This window comes from Charadrius vociferus, unplaced genomic scaffold, assembly GCF_000708025.1.
Source record: "Charadrius vociferus isolate BGI_N301 unplaced genomic scaffold, ASM70802v2 scaffold36, whole genome shotgun sequence".
Taxonomy (NCBI): Eukaryota; Metazoa; Chordata; class Aves; order Charadriiformes; family Charadriidae; genus Charadrius; species Charadrius vociferus.
Genome location: NW_009649047.1, coordinates 934,011 through 961,542, shown reverse-complemented (window position 1 = coordinate 961,542; position 27,532 = coordinate 934,011). Strand labels below are relative to the sequence as shown.

The following is a 27,532-nucleotide window of genomic DNA, read 5'->3' as shown; positions in this document are numbered from 1 at the left end:
TTTTTATTTGGAGTGGATCCAAGTGAAGACACAGACATTTCAGACTGTGCATCCAAGTGAATATGGCTGTGTTTGCTCTTTTTGGATCCTCTGGAAGAGCAAGAGGCATTGCACTGAACAATCTCATCACTGTCACTTCTCTTGCTCTTCCTGTCACTAGCTCTGGAATAGGGGGTTCCTTGTGTAGAGCATCGTTCACTTTCACTGCTCTCATCTCTGATTGGTTGGCTGGGCTTTGTTTTTGCGGACACCGAGCTGACTTCACTGATTTCATTTTCTTCTTGTTCGTCTTCAACCTCTTGAGCCTCTTTCTTAGGGCAGGACTCACTGGAGACAGAAGAGACCACTGCATTGTCATCAGAGTGGTCATCCTGTTCAGGCATTGCTCTTGGTGTAGTACAGTTACTAGACTTGCTGTGCACACTGTTGGCAGGGGTGGAACACCTAGTGTTATCTTCTTGATTTGCCTTCTGAAGGCTGGATGATGACATGCTCCTACCCACGCTACTTGTTTCCTCACACACATTCTTCTTGCTCTGTCTGGACTGCAGAGATGACCTTGACATGACACTCCCAACTCTGCTGCTTTCAAGCTCTTCCACATCATCCTTTAAGCACTTCACAGAGGATACTTCAAAACAATTTTCATCTTCATTTTGTGAATTGGTTTTGCTGGCCTCATGGTCTTCAGGGGCGTCTTGAGTATCCAGGTTGTTTTCACAGCTTGAATGTGACATTAAGCCCAAGGATGAACGTCTCTGACTATTGCTCGTGCTTGTCCGAGTGTATTCTTGCTGGTCCTCTCCATTGGAAGCACCTGTAGACAAATCACTTCGACACCTACACTTTTTCATGGATCGATATGCCACTCTGTTCTCTATAGTCTCTGAGTAGGATGAGGACTCTTGCACGATGTGCTCAGAGAATTCCTCACTGGATGTGGTGTGGAGGCTATCCACAGAAGCCATTTTTTTGTGGACTACTCTCCTCCGGGAAGATGTGCTGGAGCAGGATGACCGTGTGTGCCAGGTGCTCCGTACACTGGGCTCTTCCCTCTGGGATGTGTGCATGGGATTTTTCCAAATGTCATAGTCCTGATGTTTCTTGCCACAGCTGTGACAATGAGCCTCATCACATTCTGATTCCTCCAGTTTTGACATGTAAGAATCAATATCACAGGGATACAATGACTCATCTGCCTCTGAGCTGGCCTCTGGGTTCATTTTCTGTATGGGGTCTACTCCACTGTCCTCGACACCTGACTCCTCACAAGGCATCTGGTTCATCAGATTGGACTTTTTGATCTGGGTGGACCATTGCAAAGTCTCATCATTTAGCAAGCGGAAGCGAACTTTCATCTCAACGGACAGGCTACCGTCCTTGTTCACATGTACCCGTTTTTCTATGTCATCATTGACCAAGGAATGGACCAGGTCCCCCGGTTTTGGATGTGAACAACTGTTTGAGAAAGGTGCGCCATTATCCGGTGAGGCAGCGAGACCATTAGGATATGACTTTTCTGATGATAAAGAAAATCTCATTGACCTATTGCTTGATGATGACCGTGGATGAATAACACTTTTTTTGGCTTTCAGTCCAAAGTTCACTGTAGTTTGAAACAGGTAAAGAAAAGAAAGATGGAGGAAAATGTTAGTTCATATAAAGATGACACAAATATATAGATCATACCCTCAAACTAGTGAATACTGATATTATTCCATAAAAGCTAAGCCTATGCTGATTTACACACTGTGAAAATTGGGCTTTCACTAAGTGACGGCCATAAATGTTAAGTTTTGAATGAATAAACTGTATTAAAATCTTCTATACCTTAACTTTATTGTTTTTCTAAATCTAAATTGAAACACAAACCTTTTTTGTTGTATTACATGTTACAAGTCTTATAAGGAACAACTGAGGGAACTGGGGGTGTTCAGCCTGGAGAAGAGGAGGCTGAGGGGAGACCTTATCACTCTCTACAACTACCTGAAAGGAGGGTGTAGAGAGGTGGGGGCTGACCTCTTCTCCCTGGTGTCAAGTGATAGGATGAGAAGAAAAGAGTTCAAGTTATGTCAAGGGAGGTTTAGATTGGATATTACGACAAATTTTTTCACTGAAAGGGTTATCAAACATTGGAAGAGGCTGCCCAGGGAGGGGGTGGATTCACCATCCCTGTAGGTGTTTAAAAAAGGGTGGTGCTTAGGGACACGGTTTAGCAGTGGTTTTGTCGGGGTAGGTTAGTGGTTGGCCTTGATATTAAAGGTCCCTTCTGACCTCAGCAATTCTATGATTCTATGATTCTATGTGCATACCAGGAAGAAAAAAATATATATACAAAGAAATTTGTTCTCCAAGTTTCTGTGTTTTATCACATTGTAAATGTCCCTTTATTTAACTGTACAAGATTTCGTCCTTCATATTCAATGGGGGAAAAATACAAGAAGTGACTTTTCCTTAGTTAGAGGTCAAGACTCTGGGGAGACATTATAGCAGCCTTCCAGTATCTGAAGGGCACCGACAAGAAGACTGGAGAGGGGCTTTTTACAAGGGCATGTAGTGATAAGATGAGGGGGAATGGCTTCAAACTGGAAGAGGGGAGATTTAAATGAGATATTAGGAAGAAATTTTTCACTCTCAGGGTGGTGATCCCCTGCCGCAGGTTTCCCAGAGAAGCTGTGGCTGCCCCATCCCTGGAGGTGTTCAAGGCCAGGTTGGACGGGGCTTGGAGCAACCCGGGCTGGTGGGAGGTGTCCCTGCCCATGGCAGGGGGGTCGGACCCAGATGATCTTCAAGGTTCCTTCCAACCTAAGCCATTCTATGATGCTATGAAGAGTCATACATTGATTGTGCATCATGCACTTCCCCACTCACATGCCAGGAAACACAGGTGTGGCCACGTAGACCAGAGCAGGACTTCATCCCTCAGGGATGTGCCACTATGAATAGTTTTAAGGCTCATTAAAATATAAAGAACAAATGGAATAGGAATTGTAAGCTGGTGATAGTTACAAAGAGAAACAGTGGTAGTTATAGAGGAAATCAGTGATAGTAAGGGACTTTTAAGAATTGTCATCCTAAGTGCATCTCTATGGCCCAGTGCAGGGATCTGCATAGACTTATTGAGGTTCTGGACCCCTCCTTTCAAGCAGAGTACATTGCTATCATGCTGTCTTGCAAGATATGCATCTATCTTGTTTCTAATACATATGTTTGTTCAAAGCTTGGTCTTACATGTCTAGACAACCTCGTGCTTCTGTGGGCGTGTGGATATGCAGCTAAATGGAGGGCATTATAGGAAGGAGGTATTGAACAGGGAGCGCACCAACCAAGATCAATAACGTGAAATAGCTTCTGTCTGGTTAGATATACATTTGAACTGACATGTTTGCTCAGTTTCTTGATGGACAAAGAGTTTCAGTTTATTCCCACTGGTCCCCTCCCATGTTTTGTGTCTCAGGCAGCGAGTGTGGGATGTCTCTGTCCTTAAGTTTCTACAACTAGTTGTCAACACGAGTGAATCTTTCCTGGTATTGACAATAGAGAGAAACAAGTGCATCTCCAGAGCACACTTCATTTCATCCTAAACCAAATCCCTAATATATATGAGATGAATTGCCCTCTGGAAATGGGAAGTTTCTCTTCATAGGCTACCAAAGGTGTCTGGGCTAATTACCTGCGACCTTAGATAACTCATGATGAAGTGACTAAGAAATATCATTCTGAATAACCCACAGCATACTCCTTCCTGAACATAACCTTTCCGCAAAAACATGCTTTGTTCCTAAAGGGCTACAGTGCAGGTGTAACCCGCGGGAGAAACTGAGTCTCCTGCCGACAAAAACAGGGCATCCTCTGATGCCGGCAAAGGCAGAAGTGCAAGCATTATATGTCAGACAGACAAGGGGATAGAGGATTCGTGGGAAATCTCAAGGGTTTGGGGAGTCTCGGAGGCAGACACAGGAAAGGAGGGAGTTCTGGAAGGAAAAGGAGACACAGAGATATGAAAGAGGAAGGGAAGTCAGCCAGACATGGGGAGCATGTAAAAGAAAGACTGGAGGGTGTAGGGAGGAAATCCTAGAAGGAAACCAGAGAAAAAGAAGGGGAGGATGGAAAGGCCTGGGAGGCAGAGAGAGGGAAGTACATTTTGCATATGAAATCTGCACGTTGGGGCCGTACAATAGGTGCCCGTAACTCCCATGTTGTGGGACACAGCCCTGGAGGTGACTGTGCAATATGCCCCAGAGTTTTTCTTACTTTCATTGTTTTCATTGGCATTGTTGCCGTTGGAGCGGGGAGCCAGGTCGGGCAGCTTCTCCACCGAGTGTTTCCTCAAATTCTCCATCGATACAGGTTTAAATGGCTCCCGGCCGACACACACCAGCACATTGGGGCAGTGAAGCAGAGCCTGCATGCTGTCGATCTAGAAAGAGAAGGGCAGGTGATATCACCATGAGCAGATAGAGTAGAGGTAGAATCTTCCACGCCCAGAATCAACTGACATTTCACCTAAAATAAAATAAACACAGTTCTGGAGAACTTCAGGGTCTACCAGAGCCTGCTGGTAGGCTCCATTGCAGCATTCTTCCATTGAGAGAGAAGCTCTGCTATGTTTTAATCAGATCTCCTAAGACAGGGAAGGAGTGGGAGACATTGCATAAGGGAGAAGAGATCTCATTTATGACAAGGTTTTACATCTTCTGGGAAAGATTTAGGCGTAATTGACGTGGTAGTGAGGAAGGGGGTGGAACTGGAGGCTTTTCAGTTTCCCTTACAGAGAATTACACTCTTTAATTCTTCAAATTCCTGTATGGGACAGCAATTATTACCTGGTAAATGCTACATTCCAGATTGACCATTCTCTTCCTTCTGCTCAGGAAGGGGCAATAACTGTGGCTTCCCCTAGTATTACCTCAAACACTGTCTCAAATATTACCTCAAGTATTGCCTCAATGGTGGACAATGTGGGACATTTTCCCTCAGTGTGGGAAGTGTCTGTGAAGGACTCTCCATTCCGCCATGGGAACCCAGGCTTGCACACTGCCTCTCTGTCTTCACCTCGTGACCAGTTTCTGGACTACACACTAAGTCCTTCATGTCAGCTGCAGCTAGTAATGGGGAGCAGGGTGAGAGGTGGAAGAAAGTCACTTTTCATAGAGTCATAGAATGGTTTAGGTTGGAAAGGACCTTGAAGATCACCGAGTTCCAACCTCCCTGCCATGGGCAGGGACACCTCCCACCAGACCAGGTTGCCCAAGGCCACCTCCAGCCTGGCCTTGAACACCTCCAGGGATGGAGCCTCAACAGCCTCTCTGGGCAGCCTGTTCCAGTGCCTCACCACCCTCACAGGGAAAAACTTCTGCCTAATGTTTAATCTAAACCTGCCCTCTTCCAGTTTAAAGCCATTCCCCCTCATCCTATCACTACCTGCCCTAGTAAAAAGTCCTTCCCCAGCTCTCCTGGAGCCCCTTTAGGGACTAGAAGGCGGCAATAAGATCTCCCCGGAGCCTTCTCTTCTCCAGGCTGAACAGCCCCAACCCTTTCAGCCTCTCCTCATAGCAGAGGTGCTCCAGCCCCCTTTGAAAGGGTAAGAGGGCTCTATTGCTGTCTGAGAGGGTTTCAGAGTGGACAACATCTGGCAGCTCTGTGCTGTCAGGGGTCTCCACAATGCAGCTAGGATGTTCCTTCCTCCTCAGACTGCTACATCAGGGGAACATCTCTAGAGCCTACGGCGACCCATCAATAAGAAGTGACCATGCAATGGGATACCAAGATGTTAGCCAGCACCCGTGGTGGGTGGAGCGCTATCTTGCCCGTGATATGCACCCTGACCTCAATGTGCCATTTAATCATCAGCCCTCTAACTAGCACCCAAGTATGGAAAAGAACAGATCTCAGAGGGGCTGTGATGACAGTTCTGCAGTTGTCACACGTGCCTGGCATAACAGCACGTGGAGAAAGGACCTCGTTCCCAAAATTTTGCTATAGCAAAACAATGCGGAATCAGGTCCCCTCCAGAGCCCAAGCCCTTAGTTTGTGAAATGCCTCTGGGGTTTTCTGAGATCAGTTAGTACCACCAGGGCTTTGAGAGGGACTAAGATAATAGTGCTGTATCTTGTGCAAATAAGAGGAGGGTGAATGTGTGGAGGGCAAAAGAACAAGACAGAAACAGATAGAATCACACTCAAGATCCAGCTGAATGCTTCTGATAATTTTTCTTACAGTGAAGCATACAGCATCAACTTCAGTGGGAATACACTAAAATCCCATCCTCTTCCCATTGTTTTTTATTTACTTTGTGCTCTAACAACACTTGGAACCCAACACGCACTGAGTTTGGTGCTATAAAAACCCACATTAAGAGAGGCTCTGCTCTCTAAAGCTTACACTAAGCACCACTGTGTGTAAAGCAACAAAACTGCTGAGTCTATGTGATGAGTACCCTGAAACAACCTGAACATAACCCACAAATCTCAGTCTGTCTATGTCTACTACTTGTCATTTGTCAATAAATCCACTTCTGGTCCATATATTTCTAAAGGAAACATAGCTCACTTAAAAAGTTAATAGAAAGCTTATAATTTAATAAATGAAATATTTTGAGTTGGTTTTTGCCACCTGTATATTTCTTTTCCTTGTCTATTTTCCTGTTCTTTTTTCTTTTCTTTCTAAGTCCTTTAGTGAGAGCTTTTGCCCTGTCCTCATACAAGTAGAAAAAAAATGAAGGTAAAACGGGAGAAAGACAAAAGGAAAAAGGGGGAGAGAAGAAAGAAAAATAGACACGAAACCTCTTCCAACCCTATCGTAAAACAATCTGTCTTTAAACCCCCACTAAGTTTAGGAACTATTCCTGTTTGTAAAGGACTTTTTTTTCAGTGAAAGCTATTTTTTGCCCAGGATGTTTCCTTACATGCTACTGTGGCTCTGTATAGATACTTCAGCCACACTCATCACTGCCGCGTTGTGTGTGCAGAAAATAGATGGTGCCAATGACACAGCTTCAGGAATCGATGGAGCTGAGCCAGCCGAGTTATGAATGTATATATACTACACAAACCAAATCCTTTCATATGGAATACACTTGTGTTATGTGATTTAAAAGAAAGAGTCTGTCATGTAGTATTTCTGACGTCATCAGATCTTTAGCAGTGTTTATACCTCCAAGACAGCTCTCTATCCTAATATCTTGCATGCTTAATGTCTTTGAATTAATAATTGTAGAAATTCATCTAAATTTGGGAAATCGGCACTTTTTAGTGCTTTGTAAAAACATTTTGTAGTTGTAAATGTAACTGGATGTTTCCTAAGCATTAAATAAATCCTTTTTCTCATGTTGATTTGGTTTAACGCAACGCCCGTTCTGTCAGTGCTGTGGGGTTGGGATAACGGTTCATCTCCGTTTGCTCAGCACTGAGCTCTCCCACACTGCTGCAGGAATCCCACCAACAACACGTCACTTCCAGGGCTATACAGAAGACATCTCTCTCCAAGGCAAGCAATACGGCATTTTTTACTAGTGCTAAGTTATCTCTAAACAGTATGTCCCCTCTTAGGTATTCAGCAACTCGCACCTTGCTCAGCATGTCCCAGGATGAGCTCCATGCACTGCTTCTCAGATTTCCTTCTTTTTAAGGAACACATACAAATTATTTCTAATGTGAAAGGACCAGATCCTGAACCTGCAGGCATGCCAGTGTCTACTGTAGCTGTCCTGAATGTGCTGAGTGAAACACTGGCCTCATGTCCACCACTGGCAGAACTTCCCCAGGCTTTTCTGAAGTCCGCATCGCACTGCTTACAACTAGAAAATGACACGAAAACTGGAAGCTTTTTTTTGCCATCCTGCAAGAGAAGTCATTCTGTTCTTCTGCTTGGACATAACAACTACTCGACTAAGAATTATTACGACTTGTGAAACTGTATTTTCCATGCACTTTCTGCCATTGCTTTTCATGCCGGGCAAGGAAATAGGACATCAAAAATAGAATTGGTGAAGTGGCTTGAGAGATTGAATTGCCAGATTTGGCAATAATACCATGGCAAAAAGAAGACACAGTAGCTGTTCATATTTCATAACCATATGAGCCACAGAGGAAGAGATAAAATATAGATCTGATCAAATGATGAGAAAATAATCTGATATTGAATTGCTGTTCAGGGTGGGCAAGAAGTGGGAATGTTCTTGCAGAGAGGGCAGTGTGAATTCCAGCATATTGGATGTTGTTCAAGGCTGAGATGTGCCTCCCCGAACACAATCTTAGTCTGGCTCTCAGGAGTTACCTTACTCTACAGTTATTTGTTTTGAGACTTAGGCTTTGTACAGTGCTTTTATAGACTCATGGAATCATAGAATCATTTAGGTTGGAAAAGACCTTCAAGATCATCAAGTCCAACCATAAACCTAACACTGCCAAGTCCATCACTAAACCATGTCCCTCAGCACCACGTCTACGTGTTTATTAAACACCTCCAGGGATGGTGACTCCACCACTTCCCTGGGCAGCCTGTGCCAGTGCTCAACAACGCTTTTGGTGAAGAAATTTTATAAGCAATTTCTATAACAGAACATATTGTTATCCTTCTGTAAATGCTGAAAACAAAGGACAGGAAGATAACAATTAGATTCTGCTTCAGATTCTGGACATCTAAAAGTTAGGCGACTAGGACTGAGCTAGTCAACCAAGGCTGTATAGTCCATGCAGAAAGTGCAATTGCTGTTCTCTGCATTGGACAACTCTCCTACTATGAGAAAAATCATGGTCTGGAGATGCCTCTTTCTCCCTTGGTATGAGAGCACCTTGTAATGATTAGGAGAGATGTAGACATCTAAACTACGGCAGATTAACTCCAGCCAACACGACTACTCAATAGTTATCAGGAAGCATCATCCGAGCTGGATATTAAGTATCAGTCTCCAGGGTACTGGAGCCTGTGCTCCTTCTTGAAGGCCATATTATTTCAATGAGTTGCTGCTATTAATTGCTATTTTAGGAATCCAGTTGTTATTTATTTCAGCTGTATAATATCACATGTGGCATAATCCCAATGCAAGTGAAAACAGGAATAGAGCAAGTTTGGTCAAACATTATAGGTCTGACCTGAAGCAGGGAGTCTATTGCTACTGTAACAATTCAATTATTTTAAAGGGCCCTTTAAATTCCTTGCAATCGGTGAAAACCCAGGACTTCAAAAGCAATTTTTATCTGGCCTTCATTGTATTGGATTATTTATCTATTTATTTATACAGAAAACTCTATTTAAGCATAAAAAAACCCCCTTTCTCATTGTGAGTGTGGCCAAACACTGGAGCAGGTTGCTCAGGCATGTTGTGGCGTCTCCATCCTTGGAGATATTCAAAACCCAGCTGGACATCTGAACAACCTGCTGTAGTTCACTGTGCTTTGAAAAGGGGGGTTGGATGAGATGATCTTCAGAGGTCTCTCTCAGCCTCTGAGATAATGTGATTCTGTGATTTATTGTAGGAGAGGTGGTTGTTAGTTTCATATAGACATCAGCCTGAGGAAAAGTGTGGTGGAACTCAAAGAGTAAAAGGTAGATGTTCTTATCTGCCTTAGCTGTCACAATCAGTGGAGAAAAGTAAATGCCAGTAGGGTGGGATGTGTTTCATTCTAAAGCAGCAATAAAACCATAGATATTTGGTGCTTTATTTTAAGGTGGGCAGTGGATCAGAAAATGCTCCAGTGAAATAAAATAACAAGTGGCTGCTTGTTGGTCAGCACAGATTTTTTCCAACATTAAAGTTTTCTTTGTTTGCTCTAAGATGCCATTATCTTTTCCGAGCAGTAGCCTGTAAGGAAATCCTTCTGGTAAACAGATTTCCCACTTCCCTCTGGCTTCCACAGCAAGATTCTTGAGTACTCATACCAGGATACTGTATTACAAGAAAACAGTATTACAACCCAGTCCAATTTAGCCACAAAACCCAAAAGCAACTGAATGTGAACATTTAAAATCCAGTGATCACCTGAAGGAGTTATGATGGAGAAAGGAACGCCCCTGCCCTATTATTTCTCCATTAACTCGTCACATTTGATTGTAAGTCATCTTTGACAATCTAGGCTTCTTGCACATTGGTAGAGGACAATTAATATTTCTAGGGGACAGGTTATTTCACCCCAAGAAAGCCACATGACACAGGTGGTACATCCCCCATTGGACATGCCTGCCTCTTTCACTGACTAGAGAGAAAGTCATTCATCTCAATGCTGTTGTCCAGATGTGGATACCTAGAGCAATTTGAGATGTTCTATGGTATCTAATATCATAGAATCATAGAATGGTTTGGGTTGGAAGGTACCATAAAGATCATCGAGCTCCAACCCCCCTGCCATATGCAGGGACACCTCTACTGGACCACATTGCTCAAAGCCTGGTCCAACCTGTCCTTGAACACCTTCAGGGATGGAGCTTCCACAACTTCTCTGGGCAACCTGGCCCAGGGGCTCACCACCCTCACAGGAAAGAACTTCTTCCTGATATCTAATCTAAATCTACCTTCTTCCAATTTAAGGGGATTCCCTCTCGTCCTATCACTACATGCCCTTGTAAAAAGTCCCTCTCCGGCTTTCTTCTAGGTGTCCTTCAGATACTGGAAGGCTCCTATAAGGTCTCCCTGGCATTGTCTCCTCTCCAGGCTGAACAACACCAGCTGTCTCACCCTGTCCGTGAGGACGGTAGACAGGATACAAGACTGTGCCCCACCAGACTATCACCTGAAAGCTGAGCAGAAAACAGAGACAGAAAATTAAGTGTCTTCATTTGCAAGCTGAACCCCAAAACATTGGTAACTTCAAGAATATTTTAATCTATTATAAGTGAACAGTCAAGAAAAAAATGGAAGAAAATGAACAGCTTATGATAAAGACCTGTGGTGGGTTAGGAAAGAGTTCCTTTAGATTGCTCAGACCCTATCCAAGCCCTCCTTTGAGTTCTTTCAATGTAATTGCCCTATCATAAGAGCTCATGGGAAGAGTTACTCATGGCTAAGACACTAGAAATTTAGAGAGAAAATCAGCTAAGCAAAATTTACAGGGAACAATCTCCAGTAGTTTGCACTTGGTGGGCTGAAATAGACTCAAAATTTTTATTTCATAGTCCCTGAAAATGAAATTAAGTTTCTCAGTCTTACTGATTGATCCAAATCCTACTGTAACCAATGGAGAGAAAAATGTTGACCTCTACATACTCAGGGTCAGGAGCCAAGAGAATTATGGAGGCTGTGAGTGAAGTTCTGGACCAGAAAGCAGAAAACATGTTGCCAATACCTGCCTCTATTGAAGTATTTTTCTTGTATCAATCAACTTCTGGCCCACAGAGCACTGTGGTGTCTTAAATATCAGGTGCTACCTTGTGAAAAAAAATGCAATTTGCTGTGCTTTGAACATATATACACAGACTCTTCCAAGGAAATATTAGCTATGTCTTTAGGTTTCATTGGAGTATTTGTACTTCTGGCAATAAAATTGTGATTTTTCAAAGCCGTAGAACTTTTGCTTACTTGCATACTTCATTACCCCATACCACAGGAGCTCCCTGTCACAGTGGGATATGTTATGTCCGAATTGGTTCAAAAAAGCTAAATGTTCTTTCCAATAAAAATGTTTCATAGATGTTACTTTAAGCCCCACTGGGGAGGCCACCATGTTCAAGGTGGAAACGAAAAGACATCCTCCTCTTCTGAACTACGTCTTTTCTTTTTCAGTTGGGTGCTATTCATTGGAGGATGGATTGTCTCCATGAATGTTATTGTACAGTACCTACCACAAAGGGGCTGTGATCTCAGCAAGGACCTCTAGGTGTTACTGCAACACAATTAATAATAAAATGTCATCAATACCCAAACAGAAGAAAGACAAACATAACATCTCTAAAATAAGGAATCTGTTGCTTGTTGCGGAGAATATGCTGTCCTCTGGCCCTTCCCAGAGAAGAACCTTTGTAAACCCTAATAATCTCAGAAGCAGAATATAGATACCTGTTTCTGATGAAGGTAAAATGTAGGAAATACCCATTCTTTTCCGTCTGCTGGCTACAAGCCAACCAAAGACATTTGAAAAAGTCAGGGAGAGAAAGACAGAATGGGGGAAGAATGCAAGACTCCATTGAGAACACAAACCCATAAACTAATCCACCTTCCAAAGAAGCAAAGAGACAGGAAAAGCTTGTAACAGGCATGTTCAAGAAAAGGTTACCGGGCTGAGTTCATTGCCTGTCATGCTGACTCATGGACTTGTTTCCTTGTCCTCTTTCATCTGTTCCCTTTTGTCTTTCATTCAGATTTACAACTCTTTGGAGTGTGAAGAGCCCTTTTGTTTTGTAGCTGTACTACATCCAGTCCAGGGAGATCCAGGCTCTGAACTGGGGCATCCTGGTTTAACAATAATGAATTTTGTATTTTATTTATGCAAAGAACCCGTTTGCCCTTCCCTCCCCCAAACTTTGCGCTGAAGGAATTAGAGAGTGGTTCATCTGGGGAGTGGTTTTTTTAAAGCTATGCTAATCTGTTGGTCAGAAGGTGAATCACGGGGTGTTGCCACTCCCTGCCCACATACATATTAGCAAATTAGCGGAAGAAAAGAAGGTGGAAGGTGTAGGAAAGTGCATTACCTGACCTCACTTTCTCTAACATCAGCATGGGCAACATTCCCCACGCCCTACCACAGTGGAAACACCCCTTTTCCCATCTGCGGAGAGGCTGGTGGACGTGGCACGGGTGTGGATTTGATGAGCAGCCAGAAGGCTCTCCCCATCACATCAAAAGGAATGCAGAACAAGGGCTAATATTGAACTTAAAGCAGGGAACTATTGCATAGAAATGGATCTAATCCTCTGCAAACTGTAGCACCCAAACGATTAGTGCAGAAGAGAGTACGCAGCATCCTTTCTTCTCCCACAGCACGCCAAAACTCACGTGGTCTCCTACACACCTCATCAAACCTTAGGTCTCAAAATCCACATGCAGGAAGCAGGACAGATGTCAGTGTCCTAGGCTCCTGCAACAGCAGGTAATCCACTAAACATAAATTACAGGCTGCTACCTTTATTTGATGAGTATATCATGGGAATATGGGCCGGTCCATTGCTTCAGATGGTGAAATGCAGCAGTATAAGATGATTTGTCATACCAACACTTCTAAAAACATCAGCATCTTCTAGAACTGCTCAGACATGAGCTGTCCAGTTTTCTGTTTCGACCACTGTGTAAAGCTGCACGAAAAACGGTAGCTTTGGGAGTTGTGATCAGGAAATCAGGCCATGAAGCGCTCAAACAGCCAAGTAAAATAGGTGAAAGACAGAGGAATAATGCACTGCACTGCTTTCTCAGTCAACCACAGGCAAAGATCATGTTTAGCTATTGCACTGCTGGCAGCTTTTCCTGGAGTACTCACAGATGCCTTTGTGAGTGAGTGTGTGACACTTTGCACATGCATAGAGAAAATGTTCTGAGTTTGGCCCTGGAAATAGTCCAGATGAGCATGTATCTCAGCAGATCAGGAGAAATACTGCGATCAGAAGTTCAGTGGACTTTTTGGAAATCGTTTGGGTAGCAGCAGAAGAGAAACACTGGATGGGTAAAGGGGAAGGAAGAGGAAAGACTGAAACCACAGGCATGAAAAAAGCAGAAGAGTTTTTGAGAAGCAAGTGAAAAGGACAAAAAGGGGAAGAAAACTGATTTACAGCCTGGTTCGGTTTGGAAGACAGGCTGCTAGGGTAGTGTGAGGGCTGCCGCAGTTGTGGCCTCTGTGGAGGATGAACTGGTTCCTGATGAAGACTATGAGTGTCTTCCTGAGGACTTCCACTGAGTGCTGGATTTACTTGGGGAGGTCGCCACATGGCACTGACTTCATATGCAACATTTGGAGGGCCCTTTCCCGACCCACCACCCTGTCAGCTCAAAATGGGGTCTGAGACTCTTCTAGTTGCAAATCAGCCAGAGAAACAGATAATTGCTGTCAAGGGTGCAAATTCCAACATAGAAGAGAGAAAGGCATTTCTTAGAAAGTTTTTGCTGCAGATATTTTCCACCTCCTGACACACTGCCATTCCTCACTGAAATCAGAGCCCACCACCTGCTCCTTTGGCACCGAGCTCATTAAATCTGGTCCATCCAACATCAGCATTTGGAAATCATGAGTCAGAATAACATCCACCCCACCCCAAGTGCCTGCCCTTATCCTCTCCGAGGGCAGGATTACCTTAAAAATTGACGAGTCTTGAAAAATGCTAAGCATTTGGTTCTTGTGATTAGCCTTGTGGTGACTGAGTCAGTGGGAAGGATACGGTTCATGAGTTCAAGCTTTTCCCTGTCACCAGAAGTTCTCAAAACTTTGTTTTTATACTGGGAATATGTATATCATGGATGAAAAGTTACTCCAGCTGGAAGCTGCAGGGGAAAAGAGGGAAGTGCAACATAGATGTGCTCCAACTAGCTGTAGGAGATGGGACGGAGTATGTTAACCCTACTGCTTCTAGATGGGGCTCATAGATCCATACGGCATTGTTCCATGGTCTTACTGTCCCCGGTGTCTCTTAGTGTAAACATTTGTGCACTGTGCTTCTTTGAGCACTATGGATACAGCCTGTGGACTCCAGAAGCTCGGGGCATAAAGAGAAAAACATCTAGCTGAAACCTCGGGTTTAACTGAATAGGAGTTGTCTTGTTATCGAGTCCAGGGTTCCACCCTCAGTTTGCAAAGTTCGTAGTACAAATGTGAAATCTGGAAAGCTGTTTGCTTCTGCACAGTAGAAGTAGCTTCCCTGATCTTAACTGAATTTGTTTCAGAAAAGATACGAGTCGAAAGAGAACCTGCTGCTAAAAGTTGCAGCAGAATACTTTGAATTCTGTGTTCAGGACCCAAAGAAAGAAGCAAATTGATGAAAATGCAAAACATGCTATCTTTTCCTCTCCTATTATTAGTAAAAATTCCCAAATCTGAACTTTGAAAAAACAGATTTCCCTATGAAAAAAACGCTGCCTCTCCTGCAAAAAATTCTTCGCAGAAACAGTGATTTCTACTGAAAGTACTTAAAGAAAATTCACAGTTTTTCCAGGAGAGGGTGGAATTCTGCTATTCTTCGTGCTCTAGGTAAATGAATAAATAGAAGCACCATGTTCACAAATATTATTACGTATACTCAATATGGATTGGAAGTGTCTTTGCCCTGGATTAAATTCAAAAGAATTAGAAAGTAATTACACTTTGCTACATTATTATTGAAAGAACAAAATCTCCTCAGGCTAAGGGAACCATTTGCATTTGGTATATGTTAGATAAGAAAGTATTAGATTTGGTATCTGTTAGATAAGAAAGTGGCTAGCACACGGGGTCCATTTAACTACATCTTGTAAGGCACTGGGCCAAATGATTTCAGGGCATCTCAAAGGTTCATAAAACACACCTGGATATGAGTCTTCTTATGGATCAGGTTCATGGAAAGTTTTGCTGAGGTTTACAGATCGCTTGTGTAAATCTCGTTGGAGTCATTGTGGTTTTGGCACGGAATCAGAGAATATTGAACCTGAAACCTGTGGTTTGTTTTTAGACTATGAGTCACACACACGGTGGGTGGAAAGTGGTATAGCTCACTTGATAACAACGGTTTGCACCAGATGAGGGGTTGAAATTGGTTGCAATTATTCATACCCGCACACAGCACGAAACCAAGTGTCACAGTGAGTATGTCAACATGGAACCAGAAAAATTAACTGTCCCAAGGAGGGAAATTATCACCTTTCTTCTCTTATTGTTTATATGTACTCCACATCTTAAACCAACTCATTTGTCTCCACGTATCCCATTTCCCTCTTACGGTTGCATCAGGGTCTTGATGACACCTGTCATCAAGACACATGAGCTTGGTAGACAGCCCAAACACGAGTGGCCTAGAGGATGCCTGCGGGCAGCCCACAGATGTCCTAGAAATGGCTATATGGATGTGTAAATCTGAGTCAGGAAATATGTCAGACAAGCCTGTTTCCTGACCTTGCACCCTAAGGTCACTGTAAATGCACTCACTATTATCAAGAACGACTTAGTAGTAACAGTTACGGCAATACCTTTACTAATAACAGCTAAAAATAAAAGTTCTGTCTTTACTGCTAAATTAAACAATTCTGGATCCAGGGCGCTGCTGCCTGTACTGTTAAATTTTTAGAATGGTCTTTGGTGCATTTAAAGCCTGGGTGAACTGGCACTGTCCCAAGCGATTCCTGGACAGATCTGGGAGATAACACACTCCAGGGACCTTTCCTAAAAAACAGCTTGAATGCGGCCACCCAGTTTTACAGGCCATAGGAATTAGGTCCTATTTTGGAGGCTACATAGCATGAATACATATAGATTGTGCCATTTGGTGCCAGGGCCAGAGTATGTTCCCTGATACTATTCTGTCTACTAGAATAGCTGTAGCCCATGGTGCTACTTCTGGCTGAGGAACATCTCAGCCTACAGGTCGCTGGAGACTGGGAAGAAGCACTGCGGAAAGAATGACTTCATATGTGTCCTTCTGTCTTTCTCTAAGGCTGCTACAACAGGGCACTGCCAAAGATGGCTTGATTTCACCCAGAATGGTTAGTCTTGCCACAGCATCTGGTTTGTCGCATTCCAAACTCTACACAAACACAGAAGAAAAATGAGGGTCCTTACCCCAAGGAGTTTCTAATAACTAATCCCTTACAGTCTCCAGTTAGTGGTGCCTGAGGAAGCATTCCTTAACTCATGATTGCTCCCTTGATTAACTCGCACAGTAATTCTCTGATTCCTCAAGGAAATTTGGTTGCATACAGTGCTCATTCTGCCATGTTCTCACTTGCAGAGTCTAAGGCAAAAGAGAGCCTTTCTGGTCATCTACTCAGCCTTTCTACATAACAAACTGGGTCAGATTCACTCATTAAATATAACAACTTACGGTCAGCCTTGAGTGCGCCTAAGCAAAAAAAACCATCTAAGTCTTGGCCTGACTCCAACAAACATAAACCTAGCCACATCCCTTGGAAAACTCTTCTGATGGTTGATAAATCCCATTTGAGAAGCTCATGGTAATTGCCACCAGTAGCCATAAACTATGTAGACTATTTGCCATAACACAATGTGGTTTCAAGCGCCATGGAAGAAGGAGTATTGGATTTTAAGGAAGCATTTGTTTTTGTTTTAGTTTAAGACAGTCAGTAAAAGGAAGGCCTAGTGATTCAAGAGTAAGTGCAGAGAACGGCACATCTGTGACTAGACACATAGTCATGTTGATGGGTTCCTGTGACTTAAAGAAGTCTTAATGACTGTTCAGCTGGTGGACCCTGGATAATTGCCATTTCTAAAGGAAATCCTCTGTTGCTGTGCAGTTGCTGCCACGTAATCCTATACGTCATTTCTTTTAAGGTTAATTGACTGCGAGGATTTCTGGCTTTTCTATAGTCTCTTTCTGCCTCTTTACCCGTAGAGGCATTCCTCCTCTCCAGGGACAGGCAGTGTGGATCTGCACATAGGTGCACTCTTCTGTGGTTTAGACCACAGAGAAAGAAAATCCACTGGGTTGCACAAGAACATCCCAGAACGGAGATGAAAACCCATCTGATGGAGAAGATATAACCTACAAATTTTACTCTACCATATTTTATTGAGATATCTGCTCTTAGTAGCATACCTGGCTCTTTCTTAGTATAGAACTGATGTCCTTGGTAAAACCTAGGAAAGCTGCAATTTTCAACTGTCTCATCAGCCAAGTGGTCTTCAGATGTAGAGTCCCGTGTTGTCCTGGTTTGAGGTAAAACAGGACCAATTTTGTTCAGCAACTTTGCTTCTTAGCTGGGCCTCTTCTAACTACTGAAATTAACAGCATATTGCGCAGACAATGTTCGCTCTCTCAGAGTGATAAGACCTGTGTTTATAGCTGATGCCCCGTGCCAGCCGGTGACACGACTGTCATCCTGGGAGTTTGAGACAGTTTTGTATATATCTCATTATTTCTTTTTTAATTATTTTATTATTAATATTTCAGTAAAGTAGTTTAGTTCCTTCTAAACTCATAAGTCTCTTTTTCCCTTCTCTGCCTCTCTCTTTGAAGAGGGGTAGGGGGAAGCATCTGTCGGTCCCATCTGGGGTCCCCCAGGTCCCCAGTAGCCGATTTGGCCTAAACCATGACACTTGACTTATGTTTGCTAATATATAAATATCCGTAGAACTTTAGAACAAGTGTATGAAACCTTAGGCCTGGGTTGATTCTCCTCATTTTAGGTGACCAGTCTGAATCAGTCTTCCAATCTTCTTCTATAGTCAATAAAGAGAAGCCATCAGGCAAAATGACCCTCCATCCTAAGTACCTAATAAGCTGATCAGATTTAGATTAATTAAGTCCAGGCCTGTCTATCCTTTAGTGCATAAACTTGCACAAACAAAGTTTCACTGGCAAGTTAATGACATGTCAATATTAACCTAAATAACAGATTTCTCTACTTGGGCACTAATCACCTGGAAAACAGTAACTAATGCCTGGACTTGAAAAGAACTATGTGAATTACACTTTTTACTATCTGAAAATTTGACTGATTTTTCTAAGCTAAAATCAAATTAAAGTTCTCACCAGTACCACAGTCATCAAGTTACTATTTAGATTTAGAAACTGACAGCAAAAATCATGGTTATTTGGGAAGAGGGGCTCTTGGCTCCGCTGAAGTCAGTGTCCAAACACCTGTTGACTTCAGTGGGACGAGCTCTTCCTTCCTAGTAGGCAGTCTGCTTGATGCTTAAGAGTAAATATACTGTTTCACCTCATTCAAGGCTTCCGGGGTTAGAATCAAAATTCAAATGTGTAATTTCCAATAGAACCACTCTGGATATATATTAACATTGGAATCAGAATCTTACAATCACTGTTCCTACTGATCTGAGCTTTGCATAATTGTTGTAGGCTGATTTTGAATTCATAGCACTGAAAGACTGTCTGACCCAAAAGCAATGAAGGCTCCATAATCCAGGCCACAGAAGAAACAAGCAGCAAAGAGACTGACCTTTCCCAGGAAGTTCATTAAGTGTGACTTTGAAAATCTGTGAGAGGTAAATAAGCAGACAAATGGGAGCAAGAAAAGACAACATAACAGCAAAATACATGTGACCACAAAAGCAAGAATTCTGCTGGCCTCCCATGGATCTTGATGCTGCACCACCACCTTTGGCCTTACTATGAACTTCATCTGTATTAGGATTGTGCACAGCTGCCCGTGACCTTCTTCTGATTTTGTTCCATGAAAAAGAGCTAAAATGTTCAGTTCATTGGCCTAATGAAACCACTAGCATTTCTTTCTTTTCAGGCAAAACCGTAGGCTAAATCCAATTTGGAAAAAAAAAAAAAAAAAGAGAGAGACAAAATGAGGGCTCTAAAAATACATGATACGAGTTTTGTCTGGAGAAGAAAACACACCAATGTGCAAAACCAGTGAGCTTTGAAGTCCAAAAAGTTTATTTCCTTGTGAGTTATGATTGAATTAAACTTAGAGGTTTACTGGAAACATCTATGGACTAGGTGGACTACAAAAGGAAGAAAGCACTTTTCTCTTCTTTTTGAAATCAATACTACATGAAAGGTATACAAAACAACAAACCTGCACCGTGTGTGTCTAAGTTTATAGCCACATAAAGGTACAATAAGAAACCAAAGACATGTAATATTGAAGTGTTCTGGATTTACTCAAGAAAATGGTAAAGAAATTAAAATAGAGCCACTGGGGCAACATATGCCAATCATACATTATGTTGCAGGGATGGTTAAACTCAAGATTCCAGTTTAGATCTAGAGTTACAGTATAGAGGAAAACAAAAGCAGACTGAAGGGGCAACACTCTCAGGCCTATGAATAGCACTTTCATTGATGGAAGATACAGATTCATGTATAGGAGAGATTTTCCCTTTTTTTGTGTTCAGTTTTCAAGAGATCAAGGAAAAACTGCCAGCAAAAGTGACATGGTGAACTTGCTTTTAAATGCTGTGGATTACTTTATTCTGAATGGGACAAACACAAAGTTAATCATGCAGTAGTCCAGATATCTTGCTTAGGAATGAATCTTACTGTTATTGAGCTAATCTGTCAAATCTTGGGAACACGTGTCAAAAGTTACGGTTCCTCCCACTCCCAGCCCCCTTCCCAAGAAAGAGTGGCTCTGTAATAGGGCTAGACATAGACATGCGATAAAAGAGGTCAACAAAATTATTAAAAGACAATTTGAAATACAAATCAAAGAGGATAATATAAGAAACAAGGAAATACCCAAGAAATATGAAGCATCCAGACACCTTTGAATAGTCATGGAAGAATGGAGGCATGTTTTCATTGTCTCTAACATACAAATACAAGTATAAAGGCAAGATCAAAAATAAAATCAGTCAAAATTAATCTTCAGCACCAGTTGAAGTGGGTTATTTCAGGAAATCCCCCCAATTATGTGACAAACTCACCATTTTCACTCCTTGAAGAAACCATTAGTATCTGGTGAAAACTGGGACACAACGAATTGTGTACGGGGAACAGAGATCTTGAATATGAGGTATGACAAGAAGACTTAGACAGAAGAGCAGAAATGGTTTAGAGAATCCCTATGAAAGGAAAAGATTGGAAAGTCCAAGACAGAGTGAATTTTCCTGTGGTTTAAATGCTTTGCACCTGAGACTAGCGTGACAGCTCCAGGAAGTCCTAATAGGAACGACCATTGAATGAGCAGTACTGAACAATTAAAAAGCAAGAGGTAAATGATTCAAATTATGAATGACCAAAAAATCACTTTAAAAGATTCCCCAGAAAAGATATTAATAATCTTATATTTCCAAGCTATGTGTAAGCTGATCACATTGATTAGGTTGGACCCACAGTCACCTATCACTGCGGTATTCTACACAAGAATAAAAGGAGTGCAAATTAAATTAATAAGGTTCAGAAGATGAACTGCCTATTGACAAGATGGTAATACAAACTTAATGGTAATGAAAAGTATCCCAAGGGACTGTGTACAGATTACATGATGGTGTTTGATCCACACCCACATCCACACCCATTTCTGCAGATGGAAAACATGGATGAAAGAAGGCAGGGGAGAAAAGGACTCTATGGGACCCCTGGGATTTATTGTAGAAAATATCACACATAGAGGATAATCTTAAGCTCTATGGCATGCCAGAGGAGAAAATCTAGCTGCAACAAAGAGCATCGATATCTCTTGAAGTGATGTTCATGTGCAGCTTGGGCTGAACCATTCCAGAAACAAAGGCTAAATTGGGAGTGGGGATGCAAAACAAGCGACAAAGCTATTGACACATTGTCTGCTGAAGAGACCTACATAGCTTGTCACTCAAACTGTCAGCAACGATGTTAGCGTGTAAAACTTAAGTAGGTGCCATCAGCTTCAAATACCACAGTGACCACCTCTGGTCAGTTAGTACCCGTGTCATTCTAGCCATGTCCTGGCATGTCTTGGCATGTTGGGATGAGATCCAGCTCTGGGAGAATAGAGACCTTTAGGCAGGATGATCACCACTGCAGAGCTGAAAATGTAAAAGACAACCGCATGTCTTTAGATGGAAAGCAAGATGGATGTTGAATAATAGTGAAGACACTGTGTTTACTGAGCATGTGTTTATTGTACATGTCAGCTAAAATATCGCTGTTTGTAATGACTAGAAGGAAAATTGTGGGAAACTCATTTAAGAATCACAAGGAGAATATCAAGACTGCACTAAGAAGTAGAAGGCAAATCTTTTCTTTAGTGAAAAGGGTGAAAAATCTCCAAAATGGAAGAAGTGAAGAGGAAGTTACTACCACAACACAAGTTTATTATCTCCATGTGGACTGAACAGGAGTCTGAGACTTGAAAACTGGAGACATCAGTGACAAAATGAAATACTTATACATAGATTGTAACACATCTTGGCAGCTGGGCTGAATTTGTTGTTGTTTTTTTTTTTTTTTCTTTTCCTAATTTGAGTTGGCTACATTCGTAGTAGTAAAGCAAGCAGTCCCAGACCCTGTTCTTCAGAGTAGAGGTCAGCTGAGGCATCTTAGCTGCTCAGACACAGGCTGGCCACACTCAAACCACCTATAGTGAATGGTCCCAGGCCCTAAATCTAAAATTTTGGGAGACTCTGAGCCAAGACCAAGCCAGGGAAGATGTTAAGAATTTAGCAGAATGGAAAAGAGAGGGATGAGATCCCGCTCTAACACTTTTTAATTTAGTAGTATAGTGGTAGCTGTGGTACACCTTGCAAATAAATTGATAGAAGCTAGAGAAAAAGAACCTGACTGATTCAGAAGGCCTCTAGACACCTATCTTTGGCCAACTCCAAGTTCAGTGGACTGTCAGCTTAGTCTCAACAGCTGTATGGGAGCTTAGCCACTTACCTCACTTATAGAAACATTTAGACGCTGATATTTTAAATGTTGGACGGGGCTCTGAGCAACCTGTTCTAGTTGAAGATGTCTCTGCCCATGGCAGGGAGAGTTGGACTAGATGGTCTTTAAAGGTCCCTTCCAACCCAAACCATTCTATGATTCTATGATTCAGGTAGCTGAATCTGAAATTAATCCAGCTCCTGATATCTGCAGTAATTTAGACAGTTTCTTGCAAAGTAGCTCTCTTAAGTGCCTGTTTCTTTCCATTGACTGCTGAAATACCCTAGAGCATGGGATTCATCTTGCCTACCATGCAGTTGCCTACAAGCAAGCCATTTTTTTCTACTCTCCCATTAGGAGTACCATAGACTCTAGACACACTGGGAAAAGATGAATTCCAGAGTAGGGTGGCCAGCTTGCTCATCTTGGACTCAGACAACTGATTCCTAGGCCGTAAAGTATTAGGACAGGCTGAGAGAGTTGGGGTTGTTCAGCCTGGAGAAGAGAAGGCTCCATGGAGACCTTACGGTGGTCTTCCTTTACTTAAAGAGGGCCTAGAGGAAAGATGCGGACAAACTTTTTAGCTGGGCCTGTTGTAATAGGACAAGGGATAATGGCTTTAAGCTAAAAGAGGGGAGATTCAGAGTAGCTATAAGGAAGAAACTGTTTACACTGGGGGTGGTGAAACCCTGTCCCAGGTTGCCCAGAGAGGTGGTGGCTGCCCCATCCCTGGAGACATTCCAGGCCTGGTTGGATGGGGCTCTGAGCAACCCGATCTAGTGGAAGATGTCCCTGCCCATGGCAGGGGGTTGGACTAGATGGCCTTTAAAGGTCCGTTCCAACCCAAAGTATTCTATGATTCTATGAGATTATCTATTTTGCTTTTCCTAGGCCATGCTTGGGTTGTCCACAGCTAAATTCTGTCTCTTGCTCCTGAGTCCCCTTTCATAAATCTTTGGTTTCTGCAGGCACTTCAGTTTCTCAGCGAGATTGCAGTTTCACTGGTCTGGAAGATGCGGAGTGGCACCATCCTTTCCCTGGCATTTCATCTCTTCTCTGACTGCAGCCAGGCTGCTACTCTTTTAGCCCCTAGATCAGTAGGATTGGGAAAGCTGTAGTAGTAGGATGTCCAGCAAGGACGTTTTCCTTGGATCCTCCTGCTGAGAACAGGAAGATCTTTCCAGAATGGTGGGAATAGCAGAAAACAGTGTGATATAATGTGTTGCCTCCACCAGGAAAGCTGGCTTAAGGCACCATTAACCCATTCCACTCTCCTTCACAGCTGCACGCTCCTGTCCCTGTGCCACGTCAAAATAATCTGCATTAGAAATATTCCTCCTTTTTTTTCCACCCCTCCTGGATAGTGGGGTCATTTGAACCCAAATCATTTCAGTTGTCTGATTCAGAAAGTGATACCACAAATGGTTGTAAAATTACCACCGAGGAGCTGACACACAGCATTGTGAAGGTGGAGAATGTGGCAAGGAGCAGGGTAACTGCTCCCCTTGGCTGCATTGCCAGGGACAAGTCAGACTAACATGTGAGACTTCTTCAGAAGAAATGGAAGTACAGGTTAGTCTACGTTACAAAGAGATGGAGAAGAAATCAGGAGAATCTCAGGTTTGTCAGAAAATTCCTTTGGGAACAGAAGAACAAAGGAGTTGTCACACCCTGAATTTATTATAGGAGTCCACCCCAATCAGCACATTCGCCAAATCATCGATACAAATGTGTCTCCACTTGTACCCTCATTACTTATGCATTTATTAGTTACATTACCACGATGCTGAGGATCCCACATCATGAGCAGGACCCTGTTCTGTTAGGAACTGTGCAACTGCAAGGTGCTACCCGAGGCCTGTCTTATTCTGTTGAATTCCTGGTTGTTAGGTAAAGAAAAGTTAAGCCTCTGATGGGACATGCCTCGCAGGACAGGGTGGGAAACTCCATTATTACAGGTTAATTTAGGGTTTTATACCCAGCTGCAAAACATTTTGCTTCTGCACTTCTGTCAGAAGTTGCCTCCCATTGACCCAAAACAGTATCTGATGCATGAGGTTCTTGAATGGCTGAACAAGATTCTTCTACATCGCCCCTTCATGTAATTAATGTGGAAGTAATTAATGTGACACCAACTACACAAGCCCAAAGGATTAAGGTAATGTGAGTAAACTATTGGCCCCATGAGCCAAAGGATTTGCGTCAAAGGGAATGCAAACACTGATGTGGTAACACCTGTTAGAATAACTGACCAGCATCAGACATCAGAGATACTTGCCTTCTTCCCATCAACAGTGTACAGCTTCTTCACTGGGAACTGCAGGATCTCTGAAATCTCATCCAGGAGCGTTTTGAAACTCCTGGCATTTCTGCGGTTCAAGATAATTGAGCGTCGAACGCCACTTTCTCCATTCTTAACTAGAGTGATTTTCTTGGGTATTCTGGGGCCGTGCTGAGTGAAAGGTGTGGCATAATCTTCAAGTTTGGCCTCCTGAGCTGCTCTTCTCAAGGTGCTGGAGGGACGACCACTTCGCGGAGGGCCTGGCCTGTGTCCCCCAGAAGCAATGCTAATAGGTTTGACATATTTCTTGTCGGAGCAAAGGTAGCATCCTCCATCCTCCAGCTGGTCCAGCTCACTGATGCAATGTATTCCTCGTGGGGTGGTGATGGTCCTTACCCCAAATGGCAGTGGGACCCGATGAGAGAGGTCATCCATGAGTGCATTGAAGCTCTTGAAGCTTCGCTGGTTGATGGCCATCTTGACTCCCGCAAACTGAGGATCTCCACTCTTGAAGAAGGTTATTTTTTTGGCTGTGGGTACCTTGGTGACAGTGCTTGTCCGAGCCACGGAGGGAAGGGGCTGCTCATAATTGTAGGAGCTGGTAGTTGACAGGTAGTCAGCAGGCACCTGAGTCATCCCTCTTGCTTAAAGGTAACTACAAGAGAAGCAAAAACAGAGTAAGGTTTGTTTGAGTCATGCAGAATCAGTGCCTGACTAGCGTGGTGGCAAAGTTTGTTTTCCTCACAACATTTTTACTATCTGTACTTGATGAAGAACAGATTGTACCAACATGGAGTTAGAAACACAATGGCTCAGGTAGATAGGAGGTAACACAGCAGGAAGTGCTGTTCCTTACAGTTAAACCATCCTTGTCCTGCAGATGCCAATGAGAAATCAGGCAGGGTTAGTTGCCCCTGGGGCACAAAAAAGCATGAGTCAGACCCCAAGCAAAACCCACAAAACCTGATATTTGCGTATTGTTGACCTTTTGAGTTTTGTGTCTTCCTTGCTTATATTTTTGAGGTTTTCCCTGAAACTGTCAGAGCCAGTTTTATTTTTACAAGAAGAGAGCTGAGATTCTCCTGTAACCCTTCAACCCCGTGAACTGGCGCATAACAAAAAACAAAACAAAACTGAATTTGTTCATGTAGAGATTGCACGTTGTGGCACACAACCACTCCTGAGTGCACCGAGGGGCAGAGTAGCCTGGTTTCAGAACAGCCACTTGTGGTCATGCCATAGTGTGCTAAGGCAAGATCTGGACGAAAATCCATGGCAGTTATGCAAACAAATAACAGTAAGAAATATCGCAAGACCTCAAATAGGTCTACAAAAGTTGTTTCTGCTAAACAGTGGGAAAATTTTAAATCAGCCTGGTAAGCACAGACTTGAGGAGAACGATCTGCCCAATTTGTGTCTCAGCAGCTGGTGTTATTCACTTCTAAAGCTAAACTGACTTTGGTGTTTAAGTCTGGAGGTTGAGCCCCGCCTTTTGGAACCCAACTGTTTTCCATGTCTTTGCCATGATGGAGACAAGTGGAAGAGATGGACTCTACTCTTCTTGCTCGCACTTATCAAATGCACTGTCTTGGAAATCAATCACTAAAAAATTCAGACCTCACATTGAATAAAACTACTATGCCAAAAAAGAAGATGCTTTGATTTTGACATGGAAAAAAATATTAACACTATTTGTGACTGCTAAAATATAGGCTGTAATGAGTGTGACAAATGACTATTTCATGAATATGAGCAGTGATTTCACAGTTCACTTTGAGTTAATGACTCAAACTTAAGTGGACATTCTCAAAATAGCATTTAGAGATGTCATCTTCTGATCAGAAGTTACTGCTCACATATAGGCAGGAAACCACTTGAATTATTCGTAGGGAATACAGTAGCTTGTCTTGTACCTTGTGTAAGGTGGTTCTGGCTACAAGCAACTACATCCAGTTTACTTCCCAAATTATGTTCTTAGTTGATAGCAGTTTTCTATGGCAACTTCAAATAAATCTCTCACAAGAAAGACATTTTTTTAGTGTTCATAAATGAGTTAGAAAACAATAAATGTATTTCTAGTGACATGTTTCCTTCAGTTTGCTCCTGGTTACGTTTCTTGCAGCAGCTGCATAAAGTTCTAGTTTCAAGAAAATAGTCATGCTACTCACAAATTATTCTTTGGAGACCAGTCTGGTGACCATGGTAATTAATGGGAATTTTGTCACTGTTTGCAGAGGAGCAGCATTCAAAAAGCTGTAAATGCTGATTTTCTCCACATTTGAGAACAAAACCATTATTTTCTTACTATGCTACTCTCAGGTGAAATATTTGTGCACTTTGTATTACAGCAAATTCACTCCTGCAATAAATGGAAGTTTAACCTCGGCTAGGTGAGAAAAGACATTAGGCACCATTTGAAAGATGATTATTTTGACAAATCTCTGCTTTTTTATATCCATGCACACTGACAAAGATTTCAGTATGATTTATTCTTTCCATGTACATATTTCACCAAGCAATTATTCACTTATTTATTTCCCAGTTAAAGGTCAATCCATCACTCTATCTTCCAGGGAAAAAAAATATCTCATTTCTCTATTTTTCAACAGCTTTCAGAAAGGTGGCTCTAACTTCTTCTCCATGAGTCCCACATTAGAGCTTTCAAACATAGGCAGCATAATTTCCAAACAAACCCATTATCCAAATTGTAGTCCCTGGATAAATGGTGGTCCACCATATACTGGCTGCACTCCCAGAAATTTAACTGCTTCCCAAGGATTTCTTCTACTTTTTTCAAGCTGTTAGATCATATTGAAAGAAGTATAAAAAATTAAAATACAGGACAAATCATAATATACTTTCCGA

General features: G+C 42.5%; 1 protein-coding gene across 1 annotated transcript in view; it reads right to left on the bottom strand.

Annotated features, from left to right (window-relative positions):
- RP1L1 (retinitis pigmentosa 1-like 1) overlaps window positions 1-25,303 on the bottom strand; it is a 30,022-nt gene extending 4,719 nt beyond the window's left edge. Inside the window, exons 1-3 of the mRNA XM_009887953.1 lie at window positions 24,665-25,303; window positions 4,255-4,420; window positions 37-1,606 (exon numbers count right to left, since the gene is read on the bottom strand). Coding sequence (XP_009886255.1) covers window positions 37-1,606; window positions 4,255-4,420; window positions 24,665-25,303 — 2,375 coding nt within the window. The remainder of the gene's footprint in view (window positions 1-36; window positions 1,607-4,254; window positions 4,421-24,664) is intronic.
- Between the last annotated feature and the right edge of the window lie 2,229 nt (window positions 25,304-27,532).